The sequence below is a fragment of the Pseudonaja textilis genome, chromosome Z, assembly GCF_049901715.1.
Source record: "Pseudonaja textilis isolate UNSWEBS1 chromosome Z, rPseTex1.2, whole genome shotgun sequence".
NCBI lineage: Eukaryota > Metazoa > Chordata > Lepidosauria > Squamata > Elapidae > Pseudonaja > Pseudonaja textilis.
This window is the reverse complement of record NC_142008.1, coordinates 70,650,756-70,662,969: the sequence shown is the minus strand read 5'-3', so window position 1 is coordinate 70,662,969 and position 12,214 is coordinate 70,650,756. Positions and strand designations below refer to the sequence as shown.

General features: G+C 37.8%; 1 protein-coding gene across 4 annotated transcripts in view; it reads left to right on the top strand.

Moving 5' to 3' along the window:
• Window positions 1–12,214, top strand: part of GLI3 (GLI family zinc finger 3) — a 495,436-nt gene that overhangs the window by 391,970 nt on the left and 91,252 nt on the right. For all 4 annotated transcript variants that reach the window (XM_087916968.1, XM_087916967.1, XM_087916969.1 and 1 more), the window contains 3 exons: window positions 7,856–8,072; window positions 9,315–9,428; window positions 10,860–11,000. In XM_087916968.1, the coding sequence (XP_087773094.1) occupies window positions 7,856–8,072; window positions 9,315–9,428; window positions 10,860–11,000 (472 nt within the window). The remainder of the gene's footprint in view (window positions 1–7,855; window positions 8,073–9,314; window positions 9,429–10,859; window positions 11,001–12,214) is intronic.

Here is a 12,214-nt window from a genome sequence, read left to right as displayed (position 1 = left end):
TTGTAACGAAGATGAGCACCACCCCCTAGAGCTGGAAATGACTAGCACATATGTACGAGAGGAAACTTTACCTTTAACTACACTTCAGTGTGTTGCAGGAGCCATTTTCATAAAGGGTTCAGCAGATAATTTATATAACAATCAGATTCTATAGCCTATTTCATTTTATTATTATTTTTAATTTTTGTCTTTTTTTAATTGAAAGCCCATTGATGACTTATAAAACAGTATCAGTCCTAAAGTAAAAGAAAATGTTAATCATTTTATAAGAATATATACCTGAACAAAAATTTAAGAAAACAATAAGAAAAGCCATATTATTTAGTAACAATATTTATTATAAAAATGAACTTTAACTTAATAAAAATAATGGATCATATGATGTTTTACAGTAACCTTATTGACAATATTGCTTCTCTTATGAAGCAGTTTTTAATCTTGGCTTGTAGTTCCACTCATTCATATCTCTATAGATCTCATTAGGACAGAAGAGAAAATCAATTGGTTAAATGTGTTTTGAACACTATGCTTGCCATATCACTCATTTGTTTGCAAAGATGGAAAGCTCAGATCATTCAGAATGTCATCTAAAGAATTTCTATCAGTGCCTTTTTGGTAGAGAGAGACTGATGGATTAACCTATCTCCCCTTTGAAATTAGTGATCAATTACTTTTAGTGTCAAAATATTGCAGTAAAAAATGCCCGTGTCCTTTTCAAATAGCAATAAATGTTTCTTAAAGTCTATTCTGCATGCTAATGCTTGTAATCTCATCATTACAATATTTCTTAGACCTTGCTCAGGCCTCAAAGCACCCTATGGCAAAATTTAACTGGGGTATATCATATAAACCTGAATGTTCTGTAATTAAAACTCCTCAAAAAAAATTCATATGATGGAAGAGCTTAACTTGAAAATTAAAGCTCTGGTTGTACTTTTTAAAAAATGTAATAACTATATGTTTTCTATTATATATAAACATATATGGAAAAACCAACATCCACTACAATCGTGGTAGATTTAAAGTCACCCCTGATGTAGTTAAGCAGATAAACAGAAAATGCTACTTTGAATTATGTACAAAGCTAATTATATTTTAATTTTTAAAATGTACTATATTTTTCACTGTTTAATTTTTAAAATGGGCCTTTCAGTATGATTAAGTTACTATTATTCTTAGGGGCCTCTCTGTTATAAAAGTTACCCATTTAAGAAAAGCTGAAGGGATCTTTGCTAGGTTTAAGAGAATCTCTTTCAGTTCAACATCATACTTTTTGAATAAAGGTACAAAAATGTTTCCAACACAGTAATTGTTTACTGCAAAAGGCAGAGAGAAATTGGTAATAATATTCAGCAATTGCAAACCTTCAGTCTTTGCTTGTGCTCTCTCAGCAACCATGAATGATTACAGTACAACTTAGCTAAGGTAGCCTCTATGGATGATTGATAGGATGTTAATCAAAAGATGCATATCAGCTTCAGAATTTGTTCACAAGCTTTCTTCTAATAGCTGATTTCATGTTCAGTGAGCTCTTTGCCAGCTTGTTCAATTTATTCTTCAGTGCACAAGCCATTTATCATGCTTGCAGTAGCCATAGGACAGAATAAGTGTAACTACTCTTTGAGCTATTAAAATACAATATCAACCCCTGTACATACACTTGTACATGTGTGTTTAGGTGTTGTGTGTGTTAATTAATCTATTCAAAGAAACTGCTCATTAATACAATTATATAGGACTATTTTTCCTTTTCCCATTCACCTGATTGGATCTAGTTACATGAGATGAAAATAAGAAATTGTTCTGAATAATTTAAGGAATATTAGATTATACTAAAATAAGACTATTCCTAAAATGGTTTGAGGAACACTTATGCTTATGAAACCCTGTCATCCTATATCTCAGCAACATAATCAGACAAAAGCACATGTCAGCGTTCCAATTAAACCCTCCAGACAATTCAAAACACTCAGACAAAGTCCATCAAAGTATGAATTATTGGAGAAGTCATGTTGGCACATTTGGGGAAAACCCAAATCTGAATTCCTGCATTTCCCCCCCTCCACACTAAAACTCACATCCTGCCCCATTTAATGACTCCCAGGTCACATTAGCCAATCAACATACTGTCTCAGCTGTTGCCAAATTCCAGTAACTCTACCCAGATGCCAGCAACTTGTCCTTGATCTCTGGCGAAAGAATGTTGTTGTGGCTATATTCCCTTCACTCTCTTGTTCCCACAGCCTGCCTATCCCCCATTATGGCAGCCTGGAATCTGAATCAAGATGGATCTGGGGCTGAAAGCCTGCCTCCCCTCAAGCAATGAGAACATGCTGAAATGAGACAAGTGCAGGAGGTTAGGAATTGGAACTAACTAACTACATCTTCCACCCCAGGCCCTTTGGCTAATTGGGAAATTTTCCGTGAGACTTGTTTCCCCAATCTATCTGCCTTTACATCCCAAATCTTCACTGCATCAGACAAAGGGTACCCTTCCAATGGATTAGATATTGTAATCAACCCCCATGTACTGTAGAGTCCAATATTTACTTTACTTCATAATATGTCTCACCCTGTATTACTATGGGCTTGGGAACAGGCTGATCTCTCAGTGGGGTTGAATTTCTAAGTCCATAGTCACCGCCATCTGGTATGATCTTGGATCTGAGTGCGCCCCAGTGTACATTTGCCTAAGGTCCTGATCCAGGACTTCTTTAAAATAGTGGATGAATAGTCGCTCAGGCCAGCCTCATAATTTCCCAGCCATTCTTCTAATCTCCCATACAAACTCCTTGGGGGGCCGACCACACTGCTTCAGTCCCTTGATTTCTGCTTCCGCTTGCTCTTGTTAGCTGTGTCCTCAAATCAGGCCCTTAGGGACTGCACAAACTCATCCACATCTTCCAATTCAGGGGCTCCTTCATCATGTAGTTGAGCAAACCATCCCGCTGCTTCCCCTTTGTTTATGTTATCTGCAATGACCAAGATCATGTCCTGGTCTGTCTGGTATTGCGCTCGATATAAATCAGTGTGCACCCAGATACAGTTTAGGAAATAGGCCAGCTTTCCCAGGACGCCATCAAAGGTAGCCCAGTTGGGCAGCTGCTGCGGGGGCAGCTGTGATCAGCAGGATTGGTGGTGTGACCGGAGCTGGCATCTATTGGTACTGGATCCACCCTGGCCTGAGTAAAAGTCCTGTCAGGGCAGAATCTGGTCAGCGGGCAGTAGTGGGAGGTGTCTGAATCTGGTCACCAGGCCCTGGTGGGAGGTGACATGTAGGCCTGGATAAACCTCTCATTCCTTCCCTGGTGTTTGGGATCAAGTGGCGCAAGGGTCCAGGGTGTCATCCTGCCATACCACCTGATGGACTGCTGCTGTGACGGATGGGATCCAAAGTGGGAGGCTGAGCCTTGGTCTGGCCAGTGCTGAGTGGAATGAAGCAGAAGCCTCCCTCTGGACTACTGTGCTCCCTGGCCCCAGAAAGTTAAATGTAAGCTGGGCTAGAATCCAACCAGGCTGGATCAGGTATGGGGACATTTGAACTGTGAGTCCCACACTCAGCTGATCAAACTTCTCAGGTAGCTCGGCAAGCGACTGGCTCTGCAATGATGGTTGGAGTCTCCATTCCCTCCATTGGAGACTTGCTAAACTCAGAAGTGGTATTCAGTAGGTTCTGACCAGTTCTGGAGAATCAGTAGCGGAAATTTTGAGTAGTTCGTAAAACCAGCAAATACCACCTCTGACTGGAGATTTTACAGTTTCCTTACCTGGCCACACCCACAGAACCAGTAGTAAAAAAATATGAATCCCACCACTGGCTAAGCTCCAGGGGTTTCGATAGTCTACACTCAAAGGCTGCCACTTGCTCACGTTGTCCTGACACCCCTGAGGTCCTGGGACATCACGAGTTCCAACTCTAGCTGCGCAGCTGACCCAGCTGGTGGGGACTGCCATAGAACCAGTTCCTTAGGTCGGGCGCCCCTCCAGAAGTCAGCCTCCACTGCCTCTGCTTCAGCTACTGCAGCAGCTGATGGGTAGCAGAGAGATCCACAAACGTCCTCTGAAGCTGATCCCCTTCAGGGGTTCCCGTCCCCTGCTCCATCTTCCCTGAGTATTTATGCCCCATTATGTCGGGGTGCATTGGTTTATGTGCCAACATGACTTTTCTAATAAAGAATTTATTAGAAAAGTCATGTTGGCACATCTGGGGAAAACCCAAATCTGAATTCCCGCGTTTCCCCACTCCACATTAAAACTCACACCCTGCCCCATTTAATGACTCCCAGGTCACATTAGCCAATCAACATACTGCCACCGAATTCAATCATTCCTCTCCAGATGCCAGCAACTTGTCCTTGATCTCTGGTGAAAGAATGTTGTTGTGGCTATACTCCTTTTGCTACTCTCCCATTCCCACAGCCTGCCCATCCCATGCTGTGGCAGCCCAGAATCTGAATCAAGATGAATCCGAGGCTGAAAGCACAGAGAAGTCATTCAGAAAATTTCATTGTTGATTAGGACTGCAACTGCAACTCAATTATTCCCTGTTCTGCTCTGATGTCCTAACCATTGCTATATGCTGTCAATTGAATGTTTAGAAATTGATTCCAGTATATTGCAAGTAAAACAATAGTAAGAACTGCTTATAATATTATGCTTCACCAATTACTATTGCCTCTCTTAGACCTTATTACTAAAAGGACTCTTCAACTTAGATTTTCTGGAAGTAAATTCTGCATGATTAACATTTTATCTTAGACTGTCTTTATCCTATAGCAGCTGATTTTTATCAGTTTTCACTTGAGTCTGTCTTTTAACTTAGAAGTTGGATATGCAAATTATTTTGAATTTGACACAGATTGTTACATTATTCAGAGTAGTCCAATATTATTCTAACAATGCCAGGAGGACAAGCATTCCTTTTTCAAATTTGGAATCATTGTCATTGTAAGCCATTCAGTATTTTCCAACCCTTGGCCATGTCCCTCTGTTTCACATCACCTCCTTCATATTTGCCATGGTCATCCCAGTGTCATTCTTTATAATGTGTAGCCAGCAGATACTAAGGCAGCCCCCTTCTCTTTTTTCTACTGATCACTCCTAGCATGATTTATTTTTTGAGTAGGTCAGCTTGCATGACATGACCAAAGTATGATAGCCTCTGTCTGGCGATCTTGGCTTCAAGTTATATTTTTAGTGAAGTTCAGTCTAGGACTTCTTTATTATTTTTGCAGTCCATGACATGCGTAATAATTGCTTCTAGCACTACAGTTTAAAGGCATCCACCCTTATCTGCCTTTTTCAGAGCCCAAGTTTTGCGAGCATAAGTAGCAATTGGAAAAAATATTACAATAACTAATATGCATTGGATTGTGAGTCTCATGTCTCCACTCTTCCAGATGTTATTCATGTCAAACATTGCAGTTCTTTCAAGTAGCTATATGCCTTTTGATCTCAGGGCTGCAGTAACCATTTTGATTTATTTTAGAGGCTAGGAAGATGAATTCCTTTACTGTTTCGATAGTCTCATTGTCAATCTGCACTTTGACCTGTGTGTTCCCCTCAATTATCATTTTCTTTGTTTTCTTGATGTTAAGGTACACTCCAAATTTTTCACTTTCATCTTTGACTCTCAGGATTAACCGCTGCAGATCCTCCCTGTTTAACGCAGCAATGTTGAATCATATGCATATAGGAGATTGTTGATATTCCTACCATTAGATTCCTCCAAGTATGCATTTATCATAACTATCTCGGTGTACATGTTGAACAGTATAAGTGACAGGATGCAACCTTGCCAAATGCCTTCTTTTAAATTCAGAACCATTTTGTGTCTCCGTGTTCCTTTCTTGCATCCAGAGTACAATGATTGGATGAGCTGGATGTGGTGTGATATTCCCAGTTTTTTGAGGCAGTTCTAGAGCTTGTCATGATCAACACAGTTGAAGGCTTCTGTCTAGTCAATGAAGCACATGTAGAAGTATTTTTGGCATTCCTTTGTTTTTTCCATCATCTAGTGGAGACTGACAATATGATCATACTAACCCTAACCCTTTCTGAAATCTTGCTTACACATCAGGAAGTTCTCTGTTGGCAATTGGAATCAAATGTTGCTGGTGTACCTTCAAGAGAGTTTTACTCACGTAAGATATCAAGTAAGAATGATTCAGTAGTTCTAACAGTCTTTTGTATCACCTTTCTTTGGTATTGGGATAAATATTGATCTTTTCCATTTTTTTGGCCACTGATCAGACTTCCATATGCTTTGGCAAAGCACTGTCAGTATTTTTGTTGGCAGTGGTCTCAGCAATTCTGCAAGAATTCCATCAAATCTTGGGGCTTTGTGGTTAGGCAACTGGTTGAATGTCCACACTGCTTCCTCCTCCAGAATATCTGCTTCCATTTCTAGTATATCAGCTTTTCCACTTATGGCTTGACCTTGTTTCATTTGTGTAAAGTTACTCTGCTTATTCTCGCTATCTTTCTCTGATTGCTTGTTGGTCATGCAATTCCAGTCCATCACTTTCTTGCCACAAAGTGATTTATGGCCTTCACATAACTGAAATACCTCTTGTATGACCCTTCATTGCTGTTTCCTCCAATTTTTTACATTGCTCAGCCTAGTACTTTGCTGTGTCTTTTTTTGCCTCTCTCTGGAATTTTGCCTTTAATCTTCACATTTCTTCCCTGTCATCCTCCTCTCTTCTACAGTCTCCGTTGTCACTTCCGATATCCATCTGGCTAATTTAGTTGATTTCTTGTATGTAATATGTTTTGGGATACTTCAGGAAGGGTTGTTTCTGTTTCCTTCCATAGCTTATCTGTTGTCTTTCTGTGATGTTGAGCAATTCAAATCATTTCTCAACTTCAAGTGCACATGCTGGGAGAATCTTCTCAATGTCAAATTTCTGAATAATGGGTGTTGGTTCAAATTTGGAATACTTTTGGTAAAATTGTAGAAGCTGGAAGCCAAAGTGTGGAATTTCAAATTTACACCACTTCAAATTTTGCACACTACTATTCCTGACAATTTATATTCAGCATGTTATCTATTCCCTGATCATATTAATTTTCTCTTTAGGAGGTTTTAGGTAAGTTCTTAACTATAGGAAGGGAAGAATCTTTAGTCAACTGGACATAAAATAGACTCAGGGAATTTTAAAAAACATTTTGTATTAAAAAAGTATTTCTCAAAATATTTTGTTTAGAAGAGGACAAAAAAACCCCACATGCAGAAGAAATAATCTTTTCATTTAGGTGCCTTAAGGGAACATTTGATATATTAATTATTCAGAATAGAAAGAATAGAAAGAATTATCATATCATTTTTTCCATCTGTGGAAATAAAGCATGACAGGTATACAGGAGGTCCTATATGTGGGGAATATGAATAACAAATGAACACAATTTATGTTGTGTGTCCAGTGAAAGGAGATGGATGAGATTGAAACGTCTTAGATAAAAGTGGATTACAATATTTTTTAAGAAAAAGATTATCACTATCAAAAATAATTTGATCAGTTTACATGCTGTCTGCCCTTAGACTATAGGACTAAGTTGTTGTTTAGAAGTACAATGTTAAATCAAGATCTAACAGTCTATATCTGACAGATCAGAGCTCCACATGTGAACTAGTTTTAACTTTTAATTCCTCGCTTTCAAAAATATTCACAGTGATAATTTCCATATGAAGTTGGTACATGATTTTAAATATGCATCATATCATCTCTGAGTGAAATCATCAGTTAAGGCAAACCTATGGTTCTTGTTTTGAACATAATAATAATTCACATTTCTCTTGATTCAATTCCTTAAATGATTTTTACTTACTTCTATTTTCCCTGTTATAATGCAGCCCAGCGCTAAGTTTTGCATACCCTCCCACACCAGTATCCCTCCAGCAGATGCATCAACAGATCATCAGTCGACAGCAAAGTCTTGGTTCAGCCTTTGGGCATAGTCCTCCACTCATCCATCCTGCTCCAACCTTTCCTACACAGAGGCCTATTCCTGGCATCTCTAATATCTTGAATCCTGTTCAGGTCAGCTCAGGTCCTTCAGAGGCTGCACAGGTAAGGGAATGTAAGGAAAGATTTTTGCATCATACTGACTTGTCCACAGTAGTGATTAATCATCACAGCTCTTAGAACAGATTTGTTAACAATTACCTTGGGGCTGCAATGTATGCAGTCTTTTATTATAAATTACCTAGAGTATATCATGCTTTTGAATTGATGGAGTGTTTTCCATCCCTTATAAATATTTCAAATAACTTCCAGATTCAGTATATAGGAACTTACAGTTTCAGAATGTTCAGGCAAAGGACATTTGAACAGCAAAGGGACACAATTTATACCCCACTGATGAACGTAAAAGGTAAAAATCTCTCTGAATGTTGAATCAAAGATTAGGACCAAATATGCCCATGAAGACTTTCTGGGTGTTAAGAGACAGCAATTTCTCTTTTCTTTTTATACTTCATGCTACGCAGAATACTAAGCTAGGGAATTCTCAAATTTGAAAATTTCAAGAGCCTATGTTAAGTAGAAAAGTAGCAGACAATTTGAAAAAACATAGTGTGTGTCAATATAATAATTCCCAAATTAATGGACATGATATTCCATTCTCTCTGGAAGGATAAAGCTGTGTTAGGCAAATTTGTAAGATTCTGCTGTCTTCAGCCCATTTCATTCAATGATCCTATGTTAATTCATTGCAGTTCATGACCATCCTAAACTAAGCGACTTTAAAATTATAATAATATAATCTAAAACATATACTGAATAAACTAACTCTGCTCAGTCTTTGTTTAAGGAAATGTATGTCTATCTGTTTCTAGTAGAAGATAGCAAAATGTGTCCTTCAGGTAAAAGGCAAGGAGAAAGAGTTTATTTCATTTTTTTTAAAGTAAATAATAAAACATGTAAAATATCATCCAGGCAGATATACATGGTCTACAGTAATAAAGTAATAAAAATCTTAGATAAACAGTTTATCCTTTTTTCTTGTGTTGAGCTGGTTTGTCACTGAGTTCAGAAAAGTTTCAGACATGAGGGTTTATTTTCTTATATAATAATTTATATAAAGAAATTATATAAATTATTATATAACATTCAATCAGGATGTTTTCTGTCTAAGAAAAAGTATTACTGGGAAATTATAATTTTGAAAATGGAAGATAAATCAAGAACATTATCACAATCATAGAAATCTGAATTTTATGAACTTCGGTAAAGTTTCTTTAAATATTCTAGATGTATTGTATTTTAATTCAAAGTCTACTTATATCTTTTGGATATAAATATGTACTTCAGAGTAAGCCCACAAGTGAGTCTGCAGTGAGCAGCACAGGGGACCCAATGCATAACAAGCGTTCCAAGATAAAACCAGACGATGACCTCCCCAGCCCAGGAGCTGGAACCATGCAGGTAAATTATGCTTTTATCGGTTGTAGGAAGAGGGCACATTTTGCCTTAATGGTTTTTGTGAGTAATCTTTGCCAAAGCGAATACTCTCTATCTACTAATACTACTAGTTTTTGCATAACATTTAACAGTGGCAGTTATTGGTTGTTTGGAAAAACTGAGTCCTGTAAAGGCTGTCTCAAAACCCCAAGTTGCTGTTGCCTCCTACCAAATTTTAATAGTATCATTGCTGAAAATGAGAGGAGCAATCTTTCATTAGATTGAACCTTGAAATACCTAAAAAGGATAATGTATGTCCTGAAATTTTTGTTTTTGTTTTTAAATTGCATCCTCAGTTTCTCTCCATAAATTCTGAAAAAACCAAGCCCACGTCCACAAACTTGATATTCCTCCTTCTTTGCACCTCCTTGTTTGCATATATGTTGCCCCTCCTGCCTCCCCCTCCCATAAAAAGACAGAAAACAAGGTTCTAGAAAGCAATGGTCATGAATTTCTGTGGTCATGAATTTGTTCATAAATCTACCTCTGCATAGGTGTTGTTTAGGAATCACTTCAGAGGTGGTATTCAGCAGATTCTGACCAGTTCTGGAGAACCGGCAGCAGAAATTTTGAGTAGTTCGGAGAACTGGCCAATCCCACCTCTGACTGGCCCTGCCCCCATCTATTCTCTGCCTCCCAAATCCCAGCTGATTGTTCGGGTCTTCTTTTGTTGCCCTGCACAGGAGAACGGAGCTGGAAAGTAGGTTAATGGGGTGGGGTGGGGAGGGAATAGGATTTTGCAGTAACTTTCCTCTGCCATGCCCACCAAGCAATGCCATGCACACCAAGCCACACCCACAGAACCGGTAGTAAAAAAAATTGAATCCCACCACTGAATCACTTCATTAAATTATCATTTTTATTCTGAGACATTAACATTTGCTTTAAATAGCAGTTCCAGTGGTAATAAAATTGATCAATTGAGATATGATGAACAGTTGCTGAGGACAGATTGCACATAGCTAACTTAAAAGCTGTGGCTAAGGAGCTGGACTCCTTTTCTGAACAGTTTCTTCATATCATGCCGCATAGCCAATACTGTTTTATATTTAAAACAGTTTCTTTTGTATAACACCAGATGGATCTAAATGTATTGCTGTTTTACAGTCCTGTTAGCAAAGCTTTAAACTTTATCAAAGAAGTCTTAACCTGAACAAGAAGACAAATCTGTAACAAACTTTCTAATTTTTATTTTATTTTTTTCAAAGTTGAGAAATTTCACATCATTTGGAAGAAAGATTAAGGATTATAGACAAGTATTTTAAAATGTACCTTTTTCTTTTTTAAGTCCCAATAACAGCTTGGTTATTTTACAATAATACTAGAAACATTGAATAAGTTAAGACCTAAGTGTTTGTTTGTTCATCTGCTTCCTCACTTCCGTGGCCCTGACAGGAACCACCGGAAGGAATGACCTCAGTAAAGGAGGAAGGGGAGAAAGATGAAAGCAAGCAAGAGCCTGAAGTGGTCTATGAGACAAACTGCCATTGGGAAGGCTGTTCACGAGAGTTTGACATGCAGGAGCAACTAGTGCATGTAAGTTAATGGCATTCAGGAGCCAGCTTTGAAAACTATCTGACCTTTTCTAAAGGGTCAGGCTCTCTGACCCTTTGCTGAGTCAAGTTTCTTTGCAAATCACATTGCTGACTAGAGGCAGCTTATGGATTTCTGTGAATAAAGCAAAACTCCAAGCTATACTGTTTGACCTGTTCAGTCAGCTAAAGCTTAGTGTAAAATTCAATAAAGTCTTCAATAGAGAGTGTAATGGCTCTGATCCTGTAAGCCATAAAATACTATTTTGAATCATAGACTTTGATAGTTATTGAAAACGAATAAGCTGGGCATGAGTTGTTATTAACTTTTTTGCCAAGCTTGTTGCCTCTAGTCTCTTCAAATTGGCCTGCAACAATGGAAACAAGAGGTGGAGATTTTTCCCCTACAACTCTAGGATATTTGATGCACTTAATATATCAAACTTTTATTATTTTAACAAGGGGAAATAAATTAATTTGGAAAATTAAAATATATTGTTTTGGGGGCATTCCATAACATTAAAGGAGTTTGGTCTGGGGAGAAAGTACAGCATGTAACTTCAAAATGGTTTCCATAGATAGTAAGTACCTATAGTAATTTTGAATGATAAAAGATGAATACATGATTGGAAAATTATGATGTTTTGGTTTGGACTCAGTATACTCCCAGTCAGTCTCTACATCCAAATCAGAACGAATGGATATGCCACTCACTTCATGTAGCAAACACTGTAGCTTGATAGGTATTTATTAAACATTAGTAAATATAAAATGATTAATTGGAAAAGTTATGACAAACCTGCAAGTCATGAAAAAGCTGAAAGAAGTGAACCATATACAGGAAATAAAAAGGCCAAAGGATTTAATGTCAAAAATCTGCATTGTCAAAATCTATCAAAATGCACTTTTTCCAGAACCACTGAAAGTTCATTACTGTAGGTAATTAACAGAAAAAATCCCAAATGAGATTTTTTTTTCCAGCTTTAACTCCTTTGTATATACAAAAGTAGCAAAATTGAAGTGGAAATTAGGACATCAGGTGATTCCTCCTCTCTTCTATACCATGAAGGAAACAATTGATGGATGGAAGTGATATATTTAAGATTCATCTTTTCATAAGATTACACAAGTATTTTTTCATGCACAGTGATTCTCTCAGTGTCAGAAATAGTTTACTAGGCAATGGCATCAATTGGACATCAGTGTTGTGATCCACCA